Consider the following 20,677-nt stretch of genomic DNA (forward strand, 5'->3'; position numbering starts at 1 on the left):
TATCTCAAAAATAAAACTATGAAGACATTTAAAATAAATTTCTTGTTGTTAGAAACTATTTTGTGCAACTTTTTTGTATTTACAGTTTTGAGGGACAAACCTCTTAAAGTTCTCTAACTAGAAAGATATGTAAAAAACAAAAAAACAAAAACTATTTTAATTTTTTTTTGTAGTTTATTGCACTTTTTTGCAATTTATATTGTTACTGTAGACTTTATGCATCCATATTATCAAAATTTGGGCTATGACGGTTATATTGATGTATAGCAACTTGAAATGCTCCCAAAAATGGCACTACAGCATGTAAAAATATAAAGATAACTCTGGCGGACTTGGTTCTATGGTAGGTCTTAAAGGGTTAATCATTGAATGTGACTGACTTTGGTTGGTCAATGCAAATCAGGTTCTTTGCTGCCTTCACGTTTGACTATTTGTGTTGTGTTTTTGTGGTTTAGATTACTGATTTTGTCCTGTTTGTCAACAGTATCTGAAAACATGAATAAATAACTGTCTAGGTTCCAACTACATATGATATCTTCTTTATTCCTGGAGAAATTTCTTGAGGGGTAATGTAGGCTTCAGCTTGCACAGTAAACGAGTGAAAGTCTAATGAAAAACACCATTGGTCATTATAGGAATTGTAAGAGTTTTGGACATTTTTGGAACTTGGTGTCAAGTAGTGTCTAAAAGTCTAGAATTTTCATCTGGTTCTATTTTTAGGAGGTTAATATTTTTGCGCGTGCGTGGCGTTAAATCATTGGAGTACACTTTCACTTCAGCTTAACTGCACACACCCTAACCTGTTTTGGATCATTGTTTTTCAAAAGATAATTTGTCCTTGTCCACACATGAATGTGAGCCCAGTTTTTCAGATTTATCCCCTCTAGTGACCATTTTTGAAAAGCATAAAGAAAAACGAGTTCTTAAATTCAACCCGCTTAGAGCCGACATGAGCTCCCGCGTCCCTTGCCACTGCGCTTTGGCATCTGGCCTCCCATTTTTCCCCCCCGCCCTTGCTTCTCTCATCTGTACCGCTTTCTAAACTGTATACATTTTCCCCCTCTCTTTGTTTCCAAACTGTATATTTTTAGTCAGCATTTGGCCTCACCTTGTTCTCCTCTTTATTCCCTTCACCATCGCTCTTTCGCTCTCCCTCTCCAAACTGTGTATATTTGGGTCTGTCTATGGGGAGTCAGGGGTCATTATTAATCTTGCTAGCTCTCCTACCTTCAGGCATAACAGCAGGGCCACATTTCTGTGTGTGCATGTGTGTGTCAGTGAGAGAGAAAGGAGTGGTAGCGAATGAGTCGGTTACAGTGTGTGAGTAAAGGTGTGGGAGAACATGTTTTTGTGAGTGCAATGTCTATGCGGCTTCATGTGTGTTGCATGGAGCATGTGCGTGAAGGAGAGGGAAAGTGTATTTTGCCATGATGGATCATGAGAGACCCACATTCTTAATGCACATTCGCACAAGACAGACACCCATGAGAAATGAAGGGGAGAGAGAGGGAGAGAGAGAGAGGGGAAGGAGAGAGAGACGATGGGGGAACACAGTTAAAGAGAGAAAGAGGATAACAGAGAAAGGAGAGAGAGAGCAAGCATGGAGAGTCCCTGTTCCTCCTGAACTCATTAACCGTTGTCCTCTCCGCCCTCCCTCCCGCACTCCCACAATGCCGAGCAGCGGCGTGCATCAATAACGCCAGTGACAGCACGAGGGGGACGGGTCAGACAAGCAACTGCCATCTCCCTGGCAACCACCACTATGGCCACCATCGCCACGACAACAAGGGGGTAGCGGGTATCCCTACCCCCACCCCCTCCCTCCCCTGCTGGCCCAGCTCACCTCCTGCAGGCGTCACACAGCGAGGGCCGCTGTGCCCGCTGCTGCTGGATCAGAAGAAAGCTAAATCCACAGCACGACTCCAGCATGGGATGAGGCGAGAAAAAGCTGACTGATCTCGATTCCGAGGTTGAACTGAATATTGACAGGAGACTCAATCTGAGCTGAGGTTAGCGGCATTATTCAACATTTCAAGAGGAGGACAAAGGGTAAGGGATGCTCCAGAGGAAGAAATCCCAAAAGGAGTCACTGCGGCTGGGTCTGTGAGGCCCACTGAGCAGTGCTGCCTCCGAGGGAGACACAAGCCCGAAATAACTGCTCTCGTCCAAACAGTAAAAGCTTTAGATGAAAAATAAGATTACATAGCATACTGGTGATTTATCTGTCTGTATCATAAACCATTACCACAGTATGAAATCAACATATATGAATGCAAAAAATCAAGGAAGGGTGGAGATTTCCACCTCTGGTTTTTAGCCTTATCTTATTTTGGTTTTGCTGACCACATTTCACTAACAGCCGCTTACATAGCTCAGGCAGCTTTCATGCAAAAAATAATTCTGATAAGCCTACAGCATGCAACTTGCCTGGCACCAGACGAGTTCAGGAGTCAGTTAAGACCATGGCAAAGAGTGGGGACGGGAATCAAACACTGATATGTCCAATGTATCGGAACAATATGTCTTCAAAGCTTATCAGCCCCTTTTACCAGTGCTGGCATGATTCGCTGAAAGTTGTTTATTTCAAAAACAGTTGTGTCAAACTCATGGCAGAGGAACTATGTGCACAACACTTACTTCTTTTGACACAGATAACAAAGCACCTGTTTTGGGGATGAATGATCAATAACTGGACCTGTAATGGTACTGAAATCTGTATAATCTCAAAGCCACATTCACCAGCTATGCCAGAAACATGACTCAAATGCGAAAACAAACAAACACATGCAGTCCTGTCAGTTTGCTTCGTTATTTCAGCTACCTCGAGGTTAAAAAAAAAGTTACCCAGTTTTGCCATTTGATACTGTCTAAAGATGAATGAGTCTCAAACAGGCTGCGGCTCGCTTCATTTCAATAGCCTTTGATTGACTTTACAGTGGAGGTTGTCACAGATTTTTCTGAAACATGAAATACTAAGACTACTGTGCTCTTTTTCTTTAAAAATTTTTTTAATCAACTTCCTGGTAAAATCTGAATCTGTCATCATTTCAATCAAACTGAAAGAACAATTATTTTGTTAGCATTCAACAATTCCCAGTGCAGCTCCTATGAGATTTTGACATCATGCCAATGTCAGAGCTTTTAAACTCTTAGGAGCTTATGCGCTGCACTTTTTTGGGGGGTGGGGGGGGCATGGAGAATTACCATTTTGTAATTCGATTTGAGTTTAAAGTGTTCTGTGAGCTTCTTGTGGGCCGTGAGTGCTTCACTTTTTATACACTGCTTCACGTAGGGTTTTTTTTTAACTGAAATGTGCTTTGATTTAAGCTAATTGAACATAGTCAACTTTAATAGTACTAAACTAGCACTAGCAATATTTGTCGATTTTACTAATAGATGTCCTAAGTTGCTTATGTTCCAAATGAAATGGATGTTTAGTTTTTTTTCTTCCTTTGCTATCCGACCTTAAATAGTACTGAATGCTAGCTTCAGACAGAAGCTAGTGTTACTCCATTTAACTAAAATATATACTTTGCCATTGACAATTAATAAAAACCTTTTGCTTCCCGATGCACGGAGGCGGTCGCCGACCCGGTATGGAAGTCTTGATGGTCCACATGTTTGATTTGGTGAAGATGCCCTTCCTGAGGCAACCATCCCCTTGGGATCAAAACTAGGAGGGCACTGGCTTGTAAATGGTAAGTGGACCGTTTCTTATACAGAGCATTGCTACTCTTCTTGAGCACTCAAAGCAATTTATACAACTTGTTTCATTCACTCATTCATGCAAGCACTTTTTTTAATATGTGAAAATACTTTCTAGATAGGATTTGCAAGCATTCATGCACCACTGAATGCATCAGCGCGCACTTGGGGTTCAGTATCTTGCCCAGGAATAGTTTGGCATACTGGAAGAACCAGGGATCAAACAACCAACCTCGTGATTAGTAGATGAGATGCTGAGTTGCGGACATGGAAAGTATAATCCAAGTTTTAATTCTGTCTTTTTTTAGGCCCAGACAGGTTAATTTGTCCAAGTAAGGGCTAGCCTTCTTTTCCAGCAATCCTGGCGTTAGTAGTTAAGCTTTGATTATACTTTACACAAGTCCACTAGGACCCAAGTGATGCACGAGGGTCCATGCTATCATCTGTATGCCTGCCAATTTTTTGTGGCCATGAGGACTATTCCTGCGAAGACTTAATGCAGCAATGCACCATCTGCGCATGTGGTCCAGGCAGTGGACTTCGAAGAAATATAACAGGAACAGCTATCTGTGTTCACAACAGAATGCAGTCAAGGCTCACCTGCATGGCTGGTGCAATACATAATAACAGGAATACGCTGCCATCATCATCGACGTTCAGTGCAAAAACAGTGTATGCTGTAATAGAGGTTTAATTGAAAAATAAGATTAACAGTTTGGTGGTTGTGTGATCAGGATGGCCTTGGATGGGGTCAGATTCCTGAATTATTGTTACAGTTTGTGCTTATTAAAAAGTGAGAAGGTAGCAAGTGCTGAGCTTGCAAATGCAGACTGTATTTATTATACATGGATGTAGCTTCCAGTTCTGAAAAGTGAAGCAAATGTGCCTTAAATTTCTACTGTGTCCAAAGCTTAGCACATGGCAACTTACTGGGGCTGCAAAAAAAAGACACCTAGAAGCCTCTGTAAACGTCTTATTTAATACAGCACTTTGGACGTTATTCAAAAACTGTACAGCAGGCTGGTAAATCAGTTTATTCTTCACTGAGTGATTGACAAGTTGCAAGCCAATGAATGTGTAGTATAACTTGGTTTCACAGTCATATCCGCCTCTGCACTTGTGACATCTGGTTTAAAAGCTAATCAGCTTTCACAAAGGGGCTGCAATCTATGCTTGCATACTCTGTGCTACGAACAAGGTGAACGATCTCTGAGAATAAAACGCTTTCCCAAGTCCGCAGATTTTGTTGGTTTGAACAGTTTGTATAGTCAGATGCAGTGGTCTGGTCTCTTTGGAGACACTGGATGTCCCATAAGTGACATTTAAAATTGTCATTCATTGTAAATAGATAAAATATTAAAATGTTCTCAGTTAGCTTCCAATAGCCTTCCCAGATAGATAGAAAGATACTCACGCAACAATTCTATTTGAATCTCCTTGCCTGTTAATCTTTTGTAATATAATTAATTTATTAAAGGTTAACGGTCGTGTCACTGCACATATAAACACGGGCAACGGCGCGCGCGGATATGTGTGTGTTGCGGTGGATGTTCAGTTTCGTGGGAGAGCGAGTCGGCTGGCTGCTTTGAAGATAAGGAAACATCGCAACAGACAACGTCTCGTGGAAACTGACTGTAACGCGGACTGACTCTTCACCCACATGTCGACATACAGTTAAATAACATATCAGAGAACCATGGTTTATGTCGCAATTTCGAGCCGTTAAGAAAGAAGAGGACCGGAGCGAAATGTCTGTTCTGAGTTCGCGCGCCTCCTGATAGATGTGAAGCGATGGCGCAAGCGGCCGCGCGGTTGCCCGCGCGAGCCCACGGAGCTCGCGAGAGGGATATTTCCTTTCCTCTCGGATAGAAAAACAAGACAGAGAGGGGGAGGGGAGGAAGGGGGAGTGGTTGAATGCTGAAGATTGGCCAATAACACGGAGAGATCGTCGATAGGCGGGTCTTAAATGCGGGGTCTTAGCCAGTGAAAGCTCGACTGAGGGTCCGTGCCCCCACGTGGGTGTTGAGTTCCATACGACAACGAGCGAGCTTTAGTCCAATCACGGCGCCACAAGGTGTTAATCTTGACGCGGATTGGCCCGCTGCTTTTCACAGAGTCCCCTCACTCATCACGTTTAGCCCATCGTTATTAACTCTTTCCTACCACACAGGAAGGAGCTACTCTGCCCATAAAACACAAACCCGCACTGTAATAGCCAAATGTGAATTAATGAATGATTCAGAGGCGGTTTGTTTTTAGAAACGCAATACATCAGTTAATCCGGACTGTTTCAAAGCCTCGTTTCAGACACATTTAAAAGAAAAGCGAGGGTAATATACTATACTACAGTAGAGCACATGGGGCTGCCCGGAGCAGCGCTGAACCCTTTCAAGCGTGTGTTGGCCTGATCATAATCAAATCAGCATGCAAGAAAACCAATGAGATTAAAAGCACATGAGAAGTGCATGCTTAGCAGTGAGGTATAACCCACATTCACACATCCAGGCACTAAAACTGAGGGTCAAACCTGCTCTTATAATGCCACGTACAAGCGTGGTTATACGGGCGCAGCAAAAGGGCTCAGGTACGGTGACGACTCGAAATCACCGAAACTGGGGAAATACCCCCCAACTCCCCGCCCCCTTTCATTTTAATTGCGCTGATGTTTTGCAGTTGATAAGGTTTGACGTGTTGACGTCTTTCAGTTTCTATAAAGTCTCGTCCGACCACTACCACCGCCCCCCATAAAGCAAGACACATTAAAAGCATTTTTTAAAGAACTTCATTGCCTCCTACCCCATGCAGTCATACAGGCACCAACACTGACAAACCAAGCATCAATCTTCTCTTTCGGTTTTTTTGTCTTCGTAGCCTCCAAAAAATACATAGGCAAGGATCCTGTGGAGGAGCCGAAGTAGAAGGCTGACACCGCCCCTCCGCGGTGGCTTTGGGAATTAAAATTTCGAGCATGCAGTGTGTGTCAAGGGTCAGTGTGTGTGCATGATGATACAACTGTCTAATTATGCAAGCCATCAAAAAGGCCTTATCACAGCTGCTAATTGAATGAATTATTGAATGAATTATTGGATGATCATTCATTTATTTTTAACATGAGGGAAAAGTAACAAAAATTGCAAACTCATTTGCAACATGTGACATATATTGACATTGTTTTCAAAGGTTTCCACCTTTCTACTCAGCCACTGCGTGACCTTCTGAACTGCTCATCCCAGAAGTGCGTGTAAAGAAAAGCGAAGCAGGGAAGAAAAAGGTGGACACAGGTAGTCTGATACGACGCAAGATGGGATGGAGAGCGCAAATTTTTACTATAAAGACGCTTGAGCTTTCATATTAACTACAATGAGCACATTTGGTTCATTTGCACTGAAAAAACTGCCCTTTTTCACTTTACAGTCTCTGAAGTTGAAGTGAACTCTCAAGAGTTATTTACACCTATTGTTCCTGCGTTCCTGTCATGAAAAACAGGCAGCTGCAAAAAACAGATTCTGATTTAATAGTTCATTTTTTTCAGCTGCCAGAGGAGGAGTTAAATCTAAATCTAAGCAATGCAGGTACGTTTAGTTATTCTTAAGTGGGTAACTCTGTAAAAGACCCCCCTACCCCACCAATATTTGATAGAAAACTGGGTCCTCCTGCCAGGTGATTTACGGTAGTAAAGAACTGTATGTTGTTGCTGATGCTGTTGTTGCACAACAGCAACAGCAGCTTTACAGCTTGTTTTGGTGTGCCTTTGCACAAACAACAAGGACAACCAGTGGACTTAAAGACTGATCCAGTTGATCTCTCTTTCATTCACTTCACAACCTCTGGAAATGAACTGAGCACGAGAGTGGGGAGAATGGGGAAGACTTGGAGATAAACAAAAATAAACAGATAAATAGATATTTTTTTAAAAAGTGGAGATGACTGCAGGAGGAAACCGACCAAAGGGTGACTGTGTATTTGTGGCTGTGTGCCTGTTAGGATGGGGTAAGAGCAGGGGGGACACTGTGGGGTATGCAGCAGCACCCTGCAGTCCCAAGTAATGGCAGAATAGAACTTAATAGGGTAGAAAAAGGCTGGAGGCTGTTAACTCAGAAACGGTCATTTTGAATTCCCCATTCTCTCTCTCCAGCACTTCTTTCCTGCTCCTCCACTTTTCCATTCACCTTGTATGTCTTTAACTCTTCCCATCCATGCCTGCCTGTGTAATTTCCCGATATCCTTAACCCACCTCCCGCTGCCTTCCTTCCTTTCCTTTCCTTTCCTTTCCTTTCCTTTCCTTTCCTTTCCTTTCCTTTCCTTTCCTTTCGTTTCCTCCCTTCCTCCCCCCCCTATTCTTCATCTGATTCTCCCACTCCCTCCCCTCCTTGCTCCTCTCCTCCATCCTTCCCTGCTTCATCTCTCTCTTTTCCCGCCCTCCCTCCCTTACTGTGTTTCCTTGGAGGAGGTGTAATGATAGCTATTTGAGTGTCATCAGAGGATCGCTGTAATGGCTTCTAAAGCACCATCCCACGGTTGCCACGGTGAACCTGGCACAGCCGCTGTCCCAGAGTAAGAGGTGAAAAAAAAACATCTGGTTGGGCTATGGACAGGCATCACCGTGCCGACAGCAGCAGCAGGAGCGGCGGCACATCAGCAGACGATGACGCAGCCCCCAGGGGCCACAGAGAGTGAGCTAATGATGCGTGGGATAGGATACATCTGAGGAGGAAGTACAGTACTAGTGATAATAGTGATAGTAATGAAAATAATAGCACTGATAACAATAACAGTTTATGGCTTTTTTGATTGGTGTGCAGCACGTCTGTCTCCCCCTCCCATCGCTTCCCCCCTCAGCCTCTGTGTTTGTACAGTTTGCCCGTTTTAGGCAGAACTGAAGACAAATGAAGAAGGGCAAAAGGTCGACTGATGATGATTTTTAACGATGGAAGTGTGTTATATCTGTTATTTTTCTGTTCTTATTAAAATATTACATGTACGCACGTGCATGCACGCTGCAGCAGGCTTTTTAGCAGCAAGAGATCCAATGAAGAGCAGGGTGAACATTTCTAAGAAGTGATTTTTATCCACATCATTGAGTGTGTTTAAGAAGACGCCATCAAATTTTCAATTGCTTGCGCCCAGATAGAATTTGTAGAATGAACTGCAAACTTATTTTCTCTGCTATTGCTTTTTCACCTTAATGTCTCAGTTGTTGAATCAAAAAAACTCTCAAATACTGAAAATGATTTTGGCGGGTTTATATCGGACTGTGTGCAAAAAAAGGGATGTCCTCCATAGGTTAAGCAACAGAGCTCTGTGTGTGGTATAATGTGGATGTGAAAGTAAATAGTAAATTCGTTTTTTGCTTAGTTGTTAGTCTTATTTTAATTTCTTTCTAAGATGTTTGCTTCTGCTTTGCATTGTGTCACCACCAGAAAGGCTTAAGGGAAAAATTGCACCACCCGCGTCCTTCAGAGCATGTGTGTTTGCAAGCGTGTGATTTTGTGTGCAGTGCGCATTGTTCATTACATTTAGTGTAGTTCAAGTCTGGGTCAGGAAGAGTAAATCTTTAGGTGGGTGGTGTTTACTATGAACCCTGAGACCCTCCTCTGACCTTTGTGTGTATGTGTTTGTGTGTGCAGTGATGACATGTATGTTGCTGTGGGTCATTGCACCTATGTGTGCGTTTAAAGGCACTGACAAGCAGAATGGGTAGTGTGCGTGCGTGTGTGTGTGTGTGTCTGGAGGGGGGGTTAAGGGACTGGGGAGGGGTTGTGTCAGTAGATTAGCCAGGTTGGGATGATTGGGTTGAGGATTAGATGGATTCGGGAACAGACACGTCTGTTTACTCCGCAAAGAAGACTTACAATAGGCTGATTGGCAAGCTTGATTGCACACACACACACAATTGCAGGTGCTTATGCCACACACACACAAACACATTCATTCAAAACCCCATATGTTGATTAGCTTGTTATTGTTGCCTTTCTAATGCCCGCCATCTCCTTTCCTAAATTCAGTTGTAAAGTCCGACTCCCCCTGCCTCTCAGACATAGTTCCCACAAGGACTGACCCAGAGAGCTTGCAATCAGAGAAGGAGTGTAACTAAAGCCGAGCACGGCCAGGTAAGGAGAGCTGCACTCAGGCAACTACTCCAAAGGCACAGGGAGTGCTCTGGTTACACGGGGCTGTGTGTGTGTATATTTTGTTTGCATTGTTTCTACTTGCTCCTCTTTATGCGTCACAGAAAAAGGTGAAGTGCTGAGCTCGGAATAAGGTGCAGAGGCAGAGAAAGGCAGGATTACACACATGGCAGGTTAGAGAAAGGCGGTGAGAGAGAAGGAGAGGATGGGAGGAAAAAGCGACAGAGAGAGGCTTAAGATTACAGAGTCGAGCACCTTTTGTTGCTGAGTTCAGTTGCGATGGACCGCTTAAGTTTAGGGAAAGAGTGAAGGACTTCTTCAATCCTCTACCATAAAATTAGTATGACTGTGGAGGATGTTATCCTTCGCTGATCAAACCTGTGCCTGATTTTTTTTTCTTTGACGAAGAGAAAGAAAAGGAACCCCAGACTTCGAGGAAGGTGAAGAAGAAGAAGGTCAGAGTACTTGATGTGACTGATCTAAAGATAGTTGGCAAAGCAGCCAAAGGAGGAGCAAATGCAAAACCCCAGAGAAGTTTAGTAAGAGGGGGGAACAAGTGATTGAGCCTTCAGGGTGAATAACAAGTCATGCAAGAACAAGAGTTAAGCCGGACAAGAGAGCACTGTTCAGCACAAGAGAGAGAGGGCGAGGGTAGGCTGCAGAAGCAGAGATAAGCAGTCCACAGCAAAATTAGTCTACAGAGAAAGAGGGGTTGACACCGGACTGAAGAGAGATCAAGGTTGACTCAAGTCTTTGCTGCCTCTAACCTGATTAGGGAGAATAGTAGCGGCAGTGGAGGCGAGCCGGGAGACCCGATCAACCGAATGTGAGAGCCGGCAAGAGCAAAAAGAAAAAGAATTACAAGAGGACGCTCAGTGAAAGAAGCCTCTTAAATCTGGGAGCTGGAATTAGAGCCGTAGGAACTGCAGAGGGAAAGCCACAAAACCACAGTAAGTAAATTAGGAGGCTGTGGCTGGAAAAATGTGTAATGACGCCATGGGCGGGGGAAGGAATTTGTGGTCTTGGAAGTGCTTTATATACTGTACCTTAATGAATTGATTTCCTGCCTTTGCAACTTTTATATTTCATCATCCTCGTGACATCACCACCTACCATTCCACTTTTAAAACCCACTAGTCCTCCATTATTTCTGTGTTCAGTTTTACCTTAAATTAAGTTTCTTCCCCCTTCATCGCTAACTTGTTTCTCCCTTTCCACTCTTCTCTCTTCTTGCTCTTCCAATTCCACAGGTGAAAATGCCCACAAATGGGAACCGTCCTTTGAAGCTGCAGTTTGGTCTGATCAATCACGAGGGTCGCTACCTTACTGCTGAGTCCTTTGGCTTTAAGGTATAAAAATACAATAAGAGTGACAAACTATAAGGTGTCGATTTGCATTTCTGCTGGTGATGCTTTGCTGTTGGATCAGTATATGCAAGATTTTCAAGTGATACCTTTTCGTGCTTCTTAGGTGAATGCGTCAGCTCCGAGTCTGAAGAAAAAGCAGATATGGACTTTAGAGCAGGACTCCCAGGACAGCCAGGTGGTCTATTTACGCAGTCACCTGGGACGCTACCTGGCCTCCAACAAGGACGGCAAAGTCACCTGTGAGGCAGATGGCCACAATTCAGACTGTCGCTTCCTCATCGTGGCTCAGTCAGATGGCCGCTGGGCGCTGCAGTCTGAGCAGTACCTCCGCTTCTTCGGCGGCTCTCGGGACTACCTGTCCTGCTTTGCCCAGGTGATCACAGATGCAGAGCTGTGGGCAGTGCACCTGGCTCTGCATCCCCAGGCTAACCTGCTGTCTGTGGCCCGTAAGCGTTATGCCCACCTCTCTATGGAGGATGGGGAAATTGCTGTGCATCTGAACATTCCCTGGGGTGTGGCAGCGCTCCTGACCCTTGTCTACCAGGAAGGAAAGTATTGCCTAAAGACCTGTGACAGCCGGTTCCTCGGCAATGATGGAAAGCTCCTAATGGAGAGCGGGAGGGCCACAGCGTACACGTTGGAGCTGAAGTGTGGGAAGCTGGCCTTCAAAGACTGTGAGGGGAAGTATTTGTCTCCCATGGGTCCTACAGGGACCCTGAGGTCCGGACGATGTTCGAAACCAGGCAAAGATGAACTATTTGACCTGGAGGAGAGTCACCCTCAAGTAGTTCTGACAGCAGCCAATGGGCGATATGTCTCCATAAGACAAGGTAGGAAAACACAGAAATATCAGAGGGACAGGATATTCTAGCGAATTAGATTTTATCCTAAATCCTTGCAATACACACACACACAAATTGCTCCCCTGGCAGCTTGCTAGTACCCTAAAGAATCCCACATGTCTGATTAAATGGACAAAGGCTGACCTTAGGTGCCATCGAGAGTGGTCACACAAGCTTTTGCTGACAGACACAGACCTATGTGCATACATAATGAAGGAGAAATTGACAGCCGATAAGGGATGCATGGTAATTATGGGTAATGTAGTCTGCACATCAAGTTGCATCAACAACACAGTACGTGGCTGCATGTCTCAAAGAAAACAAGATTGCTGGGGCTGATATGGGAGACTATCAGCCCCATCGTTGAGACCTGAGACAAGCACGTCATTTGTGTTCATGGCCGCTGGCCTACATCAGTATCGAGCCTAAACTAATAAGTTATTTTATTTAAATAACAGACTTAATGTGCATACATTTCAAGGAGAATAACAGAAGCAGACTTCTCAAGAACAACTTGCAATCACTTTTTATGTATTAAGAATAAAAAAGATGGTTCCATACTCCTAAAATATCAGATACCTCATTGTGAAATGTTCAGAAAAAGGGCCCTTTGTTTTCATTTTCTTTCACTAAATAATCTATTACAAATAGAGCTCTTTTCGAAAATCCCTTCTCAATCCTTCTCAAATGTACCTTCTGGCTTTGTTGGGCAATGTTGTTAACACGCTTTTACCCCTTGAGCTTACTGAAACAGCTGCCTGTAACCAATATACTGCAGAGTAATGCTCTGTTGATACTGTATTATGTATTTACTCTTCAGTCTTGTGATCGGGCTGTTGGAGGGGAGTTATTTGATCAGCGCGCAGGCATGACACCACACTACTGTACTGATGGATTACACCTGCTCCTCATTGACGTTGACATTAGGCTTTGTTTAGCGCAGCAGAAAAACTACAAAAACTATAATTGTGAGGGTTACATTACATGTGACTACAAATGCATTTGCATTAGGAGGGACTTGCACAGAGTTTCAATTGCTGATGGTCCAAAGGGCTTGCTGGTCTGATTTGAAACTGGATTTGGGGCAGATTAGCATACACCCCCCAGTCCTTGTCAGCATACTTGGTCATGACAGCCATCCACAGGCTGCAGATTCTTGTCTGCAGGGTTGAGTTACTTCAGGCCTGGGTGCTGTAATTGAATCTCCCCACCACTCATTGTTCCTGGTTAGCAGTGGGGGCTGCAAGCAGGAACCAAAGCATTGAAAACTGATTGGTTAAAGGGAAAGGAAGAAAATGGTTAAACCCTAAACACATATATGTAGCACATCACATGCATGCATGCAAGGATACTTTTTGCAGCATACTTTGTATCTGTTCTCTCCTTCCCCTTCCTACGCTTGTCCCGCACAAACAAAAGCTTTATCTTTCTTTGAGACACTCGCCCACTCACTACCATACCATCCTACTGCGGCGAGTGGTGAGATGAGGTGTGTTGAATTATTGATGAAGTTGGCCCCTGTTCCTGGAAGGCAAGGGTGGGAGGGGAGTCTGCTTTCAGAAACCCAAGCTTCCTCATACCTGCGGCCAAAACTTGTCCCCCACCGAATCCCGCTCTAACCAGTTAATCTAACCTGTTAACCTCAGCCTGAGTCAACCTCTATATGCTACTGGAAAGAAAAATCAAAGACAGAGTAAATATGCTCTATTTAGCAAGCTATGCCATTGTGACAGGTCATATTGCTTTTTTTGTAGGGTTTCAGTGGAAGGTGAGTGAATCAGATAAATTCTTAACCAGCATCAAACACTGAAGAAAGTGTGTGTTTGTGATTTTCCTTGTATATAGTTTACAAGTGTGCATGTTTTAATGTGTGATACAGATCTGTTATCAAACCTCTCATCACGTTTCCTCAGGCACAAGGGGCCCGCTCTGCCCTGAATGTGAAAAGGAGATGACAGTCCAAATTTTCACAAACTTTTCAGGTCCACAGACACATAAAAGCACACATACCGTATACATGATCAGGCGTGCAGAGCTCAGTAACAGATAAGCCGAAAAAATAATTGGAGTGAAATGCAGTTGTAAAGGATGAAGAATTTAGAGAGAGAGAGAAATAAGGGACATGGGGATAGTAGCATCAGCTTACCATTAATAATTGACGCCAGAGCCATCAATCGTTGATGGATTAGTTAGGCCTGCTCCACTTGCAGGCTCTGTAAGACAACATCAGGAAGTGGAGCTGGTTCTGGGGTCTGATCCAAAATAATGCACTACTGAATCTGCCTGTTTGTCCTCCAGATACACCTGAGAGTGTACTGATATGTGTGTGCTGTGCTTATTGTTTGATGACAACATCTCACTTCTTATCCTCAGATTGCTGGCTTGGTTTTCAGTATATCTAATCTCCCTCCCTATCTGTTCTTCTTTTCTTTCTCTTCCTTCATCCTTCTCTCCTTCCTCTGCCTCCCTTTCTCTCATCTATCAAATAGCAGCTGTGAGGTCCCAGCTGAGCCCTGTGTGAAGATCATTTCTGGGTTGAATTAGTGTGAAATGGGCACATGGAATAGGTAGACAAAGCATGACATTGAGTTGGGATGAGAGAGAATGGGAGTGATAGGCCCCCAGGCATAGCTGAAGAGTGGAAGGGCTAAAAATTATGCTTCAAATGCACTTAAGATCAATGATAATTTCACCAGTCGTAAGACTTCATGATACCACGTTTATCGGGTGTGAATAAGATGTGATTAAAGCATCCCAGTGGCTCAGTAACCATGACATCTTTGTCACGTGTCAGCCCCCTTTTCTCCTTCCAACAGTGAGATTTGAAATTAGCTGTAGAGTGAAGCAACAAAAAATTTGTCATCGGGCCTCTCACACATGCTGAATGTTTATCTGTCTTGGAGTATGCCAAAGTTATTTACATGCATCCATTATTAACCTTTAACCACTTGATGTCTTGATCATAATGAGCAGTTACAAGGTCACAAAGACGTATTCATTGCTGCACAAAAACCTCCTTGTTATTGCTTTGGTTGCTAGCAGTTTACCACAGTCACCCATAGTTTACATAGATGACAGCATCTTGGCAGCAAACACTTACAAACTACTCACTGCTACTGCTACATTTTTCTTTTTATAACTTACTGACCTCACCCACGGCTGGAGTCTCAGCTGAAACCTCAGCCCTAAGATTTTGGTCACTGCCCTTTTGTTTTTTTGGACACAGACGCTTGTTAGCTTATTAGCTTATTTGAGGAGAGGGTGAAGCACCAAGTTATCAGCTAATGCTAGCTAGCTTGGTTAGCTAGCTACATAAGTAAAGAGCACAGTTTGAATGTGCAAACACGGCCAGCTGCTAGTTGGTGCTTACATACAAATAAAATAATTGAATTTTGCTCACCTAATGGGGCAAAAAAAAATTGCACAGCCTATTTGTACAAGTAATCTTAGAGCAGGCCCCAAAAACACCAATACAATAAACAGAGTTACAGTTCTGTGACTCAAATTAGTTGAGCAGGCAGCTAGCAGTTAAAGGGATCATTTTTGAGGTGGCTGATACTACCACGAAATGAGTTAACGGGGTAAAGTAGAACTCTTGTACTATCTTATGTGTCTTCTTAAGAGTTGGAAGAGAATCAGTCATTGCTATGCTCCTTGTCTCAGATTCAAGCCATTGCTTCACAAGGTTAACAGCTCAGCAAATTAGTAACTCATTCAGTGACAATGTACAACATGGTCCTAGGTGGAAAATTCAGTGTCAAACATTAATTTGTGCATGCATGTTACATACTAACCCACAGTGGTTAGTATCAAAGACACTTCTAGTGTAGTCTGACTTATTTCCTCTTGTTTTCCTCTTTTGCATGTAGATACAGTTCTATTTGACCTCAGGTCAGGGGGAAGCTTGTTCCAAAGAAAAGGACCACAGGAACTGAAAGCACACATTAGATCAAATTCTGGGAACAGTTAAAAAAGCTGGACCTTATACCCTCAGAGTTCTAAGCATAGATACTCATTATGGACCCTAGCAAGTTATTGTAACCCTCTAGTGTAGTTTATTTATAACTAAACGGTGCCATTGGTTCTTTTGCATTTTTACCATGTTATCCCTCTGCTTTATCATCCGTGCTTCCTTCAGTTTGAGTTTTGAGAGGTTTTGGTAATTATCTGCACATCCTGCTAAGTGTGGACCATAAAATCCTCTGGTCTCTTCCTGTTTTTCCTTTATTCTTTTATTGAGGGGATTGAGGGATTGGACGGGTAGCACTCGAAAGCTGATTATATCAGAGCCCTGCTGTGAGGAGGGCAGACTGACAGGGCCAAAGGTGGGGTGAGGGTGGGAGGTGGGGCTTGAGGGGGGTCAGGGGGTACGCAGGAAAAGATCGGGGAAGGGATGAAGGTGGAGAATGATGACCAGGGAATAGAACAGGAAGAGATAAGAGGCATGCAGATTAGTGTTGTTAAAGGATTAGGAAAATGTATTGGGAATACTCGGGAATGCATCTAATTTAGGCTTAGCCCTCTGCAAGCTGTCTTGCAGTTTGTGGCAAACTATTGTCTTCCTCTCTGCGTTCAGGACAGTGTTAAAATGTGGCAATCAACAAAATAACTAAAAGACAAGAAGCAAATTATCTACTTAAAACTAATGGGTTACATTCAGTAAATAACAGAGGATTAATTGTAAAGCCTGTTTGCCTTTGAACCTAGAAGACAAAGTACCCAAGTAAGAGTTTGTCACAGCTGTTTCTGTTTCACGTGTAAATAATAGAAATACTAAAATAATAATAGAGATTTTAATAAAGTGTTTTTCAGTCACAAGTGAGATTTTTGTTCAGGTGTTAAGTGGTCTTGGTGTAATCAACACAAAGCCTCACGGTGAGAGTGTTGTGTCTCTAAAACAGCTGATAACACTTTCACTTTAAGAAGCATCTTCTTGCCTTGGCATAATTATTTTGTTTCTCCATTTCCTGTATGCTCTTTTCATAACTGCATCCAGAGCTGCAATCACTGAAAATGTATTTACCCTCAGGAAGATATTCGAGGACGACACGTGGGATAAAGAGTGCAGTTTAAAAGATTTTTTAAAAATAACAGGATCAGATATAATTACAAGATCTTTTGTAGACCAAGCTAAACAAATCAGTGCGACTTCATTTTTAATCACAGTGTTTCTACAACACTAAAAACACCTCACATTTTCCAGCTTAAAGCAAAGTAACAGTGACAGCATGTGTTTATTTCGTCTCTCCCAGGAGTGAGCCTTGCAGCCAATCAGGAAGATGAGACAGACATGGAGACATTTCAGATGGAGATTGACAAGGAAACCAAGAAGTGTACGTTCCGCACCAGCCAAGGGAACTGCTGGGCTCTGGTGGCTCATGGAGGCGTCCAGTGTACTGCAACTGAATTGTAAGAGAAGACTTTTATATGTTGTATAGAGAAAAATTAATGAATTTATCATTGAAAATTAGTCAGTTGGACATTTTACGTTACATAAATTTGACTCATTGCAACAGAAGTAACTGATAATTAAGATGCAAGGGTTAACATAAGAGGGATGGTCAAATGAGTGCATGAGATAGCAAACAGGTGAATCACATAGAATGATAAATAACTGTTATGAAGGAATGATCCCAGCAAATTTTGGCAATTTTCGTTTTATTTTACACATTATCCAAAACACTGAACTTCAAAAAAGTGTGAAATCTTTTCCACCACAGGTCAGCAAACACCATGTTCTCAGTGGAGTGGCTTGGCCACAAGGTGGCACTAAAAGCCAGCAATGGCAAATACATCTGTACCAAGAAAAACGGCCAGTTAGTCGCTGTCAGTGACTCCATCGGTAGGGGGACAGTCCTTTATATTATAGCCCCTTTCTTTGCTAATTAAGAGGTGGCTCTTACCTCTCTTTTTTCTGATCATTACTATGTTGACTTTTGCCAGGGGATGATGAACAGTTCACTCTGAAACTCATCAACCGACCCATGCTTATCCTTAGAGGAGAGAATGGATTCATCTGCCACCACAGAAACTCGAACACACTGGATGCCAGCAGATCTGTCTATGACATTTTCACTGTGCAATTCAGCAATGGAGCCTACCATATTAAAGGTCAGCACATACATCAAACATACTTCTGGAAAAAGCCAGGTTGCTTAGTTTTGCTCTAATTTGCTTGTTTACTGCAATTTGTCTACTCTGTCTGACTTTGGTGTATTTACTTTAAACCCCTGCAGGTGCTGATGGCCGGTTCTGGTACGTGAACAGTGCCGGGCTGGTGTGTTCAGATGGCGAGGCCCCTGAGGATTTCACTCTGGAGCTCCTTGAGCACGGCCGTCTCGCCATCCGTGGCAAGAATGGCAAATACCTGCGTGGAGACCAGGGAGGCACTCTTAAGGGAGATGGACTCTGCCTGAGCAGCTCAGCCCTCTGGGAGTATTAATACAAACCAATATTAGTCCAAACCTGAGTCCTAGCTCATCTCATTGTTGGCATTAAGTGCTTAATGTGAATCTAAATCACTGTTATTCTTTTTCCTTTTGCAAAGAGCATTATTGAGAGAGGCTCACATAGCTAGGTGAACAAAGAGAGGACTGCATATGTATATATTAGGCCAAGAGAATCTCAATGAAGTGAACAGTGTTTTGAGTGAGGATTTTAACAATTAGTGTTAATGAACACTTCATGTTTTCACAGATTTAGTTATTAGTATGACATAACGTAACATGACATGACATCCTTTTATGTATATTCATCATTCCATCTATATCTTTTTTGCCTTTTAACCACTAAAAACAAGTATTACATGAGCAAGCCAGTAAAGTTGTAGTGTGGGCATGTAATGGTACCGTTCACTCATTAGGTCAAGTGACACAGGGTGCCATTTGAGGCAGACGCAGTCACCATTAGAAGTGATGTCACCCTCTAGGTGGGTGAAGTCATGCATGGTACTACTGACTGAGGTTATTAGGAGACGAGAGTGACAAGGTTTCAAATAGCTGCCTGTAGAAACAGAGAAAGACTGTACCCGAGACTCGTACTTGGAGTGTGTTTTCTTTTTCTTTTGTGAACACAGAGATTTTTAAAAATGCATATCTTGCATTATTTTGTTTAGGTAAAGATTGTTTTATCAAAATAAAGGAACCAGGGATATCATAAAAAGCTGAAAATATGCTTCCTTCCCATTAATGTCACAAAATTAGCAGTACTACATCATGTGAGCGTGCCATAGGAGTTAATAACACTATGACCAATTTCAAAGTGTTCCTTGTGGATTTATGATGGACATTATTTCATTCTGACTACATGGAAACAATGCAGCTGGAAGCTTATTATCTACATGCAACTTCTTCTGTGTTAGCAGGGAATTATGAACTCACTCAATATACACTTGCCAGCCACATCATTAGGTACATCTGATCAAGTGCTAAATAGCTGAAATCAAGAAGTCAAAAACTGCACTTAGCATGTGTGTGTTTTGAAGAAGTCGGTTGATTGGGGCCTGATGAGGTGAAAGACCAACAGTTGGCAGAAAATGACCTAATCAGCCAATCACATGGCAGAAACTCAGTGCTTTTGGGCACACTACACAACCTGCTAAAGTTCAAACTCAGTATCAGAATAATAAAGAAAGGTAATTGAACGTTATATGGTTGTCAGTGCCAGACAAGGTGGTACTTCAGAAGCTGCTGATATGCTGGGATATTTTGACACTACTACACTATCCAGAAAATATCCAGTGTGCACCAGTTCTCTGGATGAAAATGCCTCATTGATGTCATAGATCAGAGGAGAAACTCATAGGAAACAGAAATAACCAACTCTTTACAAACAAGGTATGCAGAAGGGCATCTCTGAACACCTCACATGGTGAAGCAGATGTACTACAGCAGCAGAAGACCACACTGGGTGCCACTCCTGTCACCTACAAACCAGAAACGGAAGCTATAACGCAGAAGGGCTCACCAAAATTGAACAACTAAAGACCTGAAAAATGTGGCCTGGTTTGATGAGTCTTGAATTCTCCTGTATCAGTGGTTCAGACTGCTGCTGGTGGTGGCTGCCTCTGCACCACGTCACTAGTTTCTTGAATATTGAATGACTTCACTGTATGGTCCCCAGATCTCAATTCAATATAACACCTTTAGGATGTGGTGGAATGGCAGATTCACATCATGGATGTGCAACCTACATATCTGCAGCAAGTGTGTGATGCTATCATGTAACTATGGACCAGCACCTTACTGAATCTTTGCTACAAAGCTATAAAAACAATCCAAGGGTACCATAACCCAGTACTAGCAAGGTATACCTAATAAAGTGGCTGGTCAGTCTATAATCAAGTTTACCACTGACGTTTGATATCGTGGCCTGAGAGACAGAATTTATAAAAGTCAGAAAGTCGACTTTTGTTTTTCTTTATTAAGCTGAAAAACTGCAATGTTTTCTTGAGAGATTCATCTTTGTGGCGATTTCAAGATTTCAAGGGGTTAAACTGTTGAATGTCTTATAATCAGCTCTTGCGTTTGCTGTTAAAATCATTTACATTTTGTTGGATCAAATTTAGCAATTTTGTTCTTCATCATCACCTGCTATTCTCAAAGCCGGTGCTGTTTTTGGATGCACCTTGGCTGCC

At 42.9% G+C, this 20,677-nt stretch overlaps 1 protein-coding gene across 1 annotated transcript; it reads left to right on the plus strand.

The window, feature by feature from the left end:
* The first annotated feature begins 10,337 nt into the window (after positions 1-10,337).
* On the plus strand, positions 10,338-20,642 carry fscn2b (fascin actin-bundling protein 2b, retinal). The gene is made up of 7 exons (XM_005721672.1): positions 10,338-10,783; positions 11,084-11,182; positions 11,304-12,030; positions 17,295-17,451; positions 17,763-17,884; positions 17,986-18,153; positions 18,279-20,642. Exons 2-7 carry the CDS (start codon positions 11,090-11,092, stop codon positions 18,482-18,484), a joined length of 1,473 nt encoding a protein of 490 aa, XP_005721729.1. The 5' UTR covers positions 10,338-10,783; positions 11,084-11,089; the 3' UTR covers positions 18,485-20,642.
* The last annotated feature ends 35 nt before the right edge of the window (positions 20,643-20,677 follow it).

The sequence above is a fragment of the Pundamilia nyererei genome, unplaced genomic scaffold (assembly GCF_000239375.1).
Source record: "Pundamilia nyererei isolate P.nyererei 1_Seehausen unplaced genomic scaffold, PunNye1.0 scaffold00005, whole genome shotgun sequence".
Taxonomy (NCBI): Eukaryota; Metazoa; Chordata; class Actinopteri; order Cichliformes; family Cichlidae; genus Pundamilia; species Pundamilia nyererei.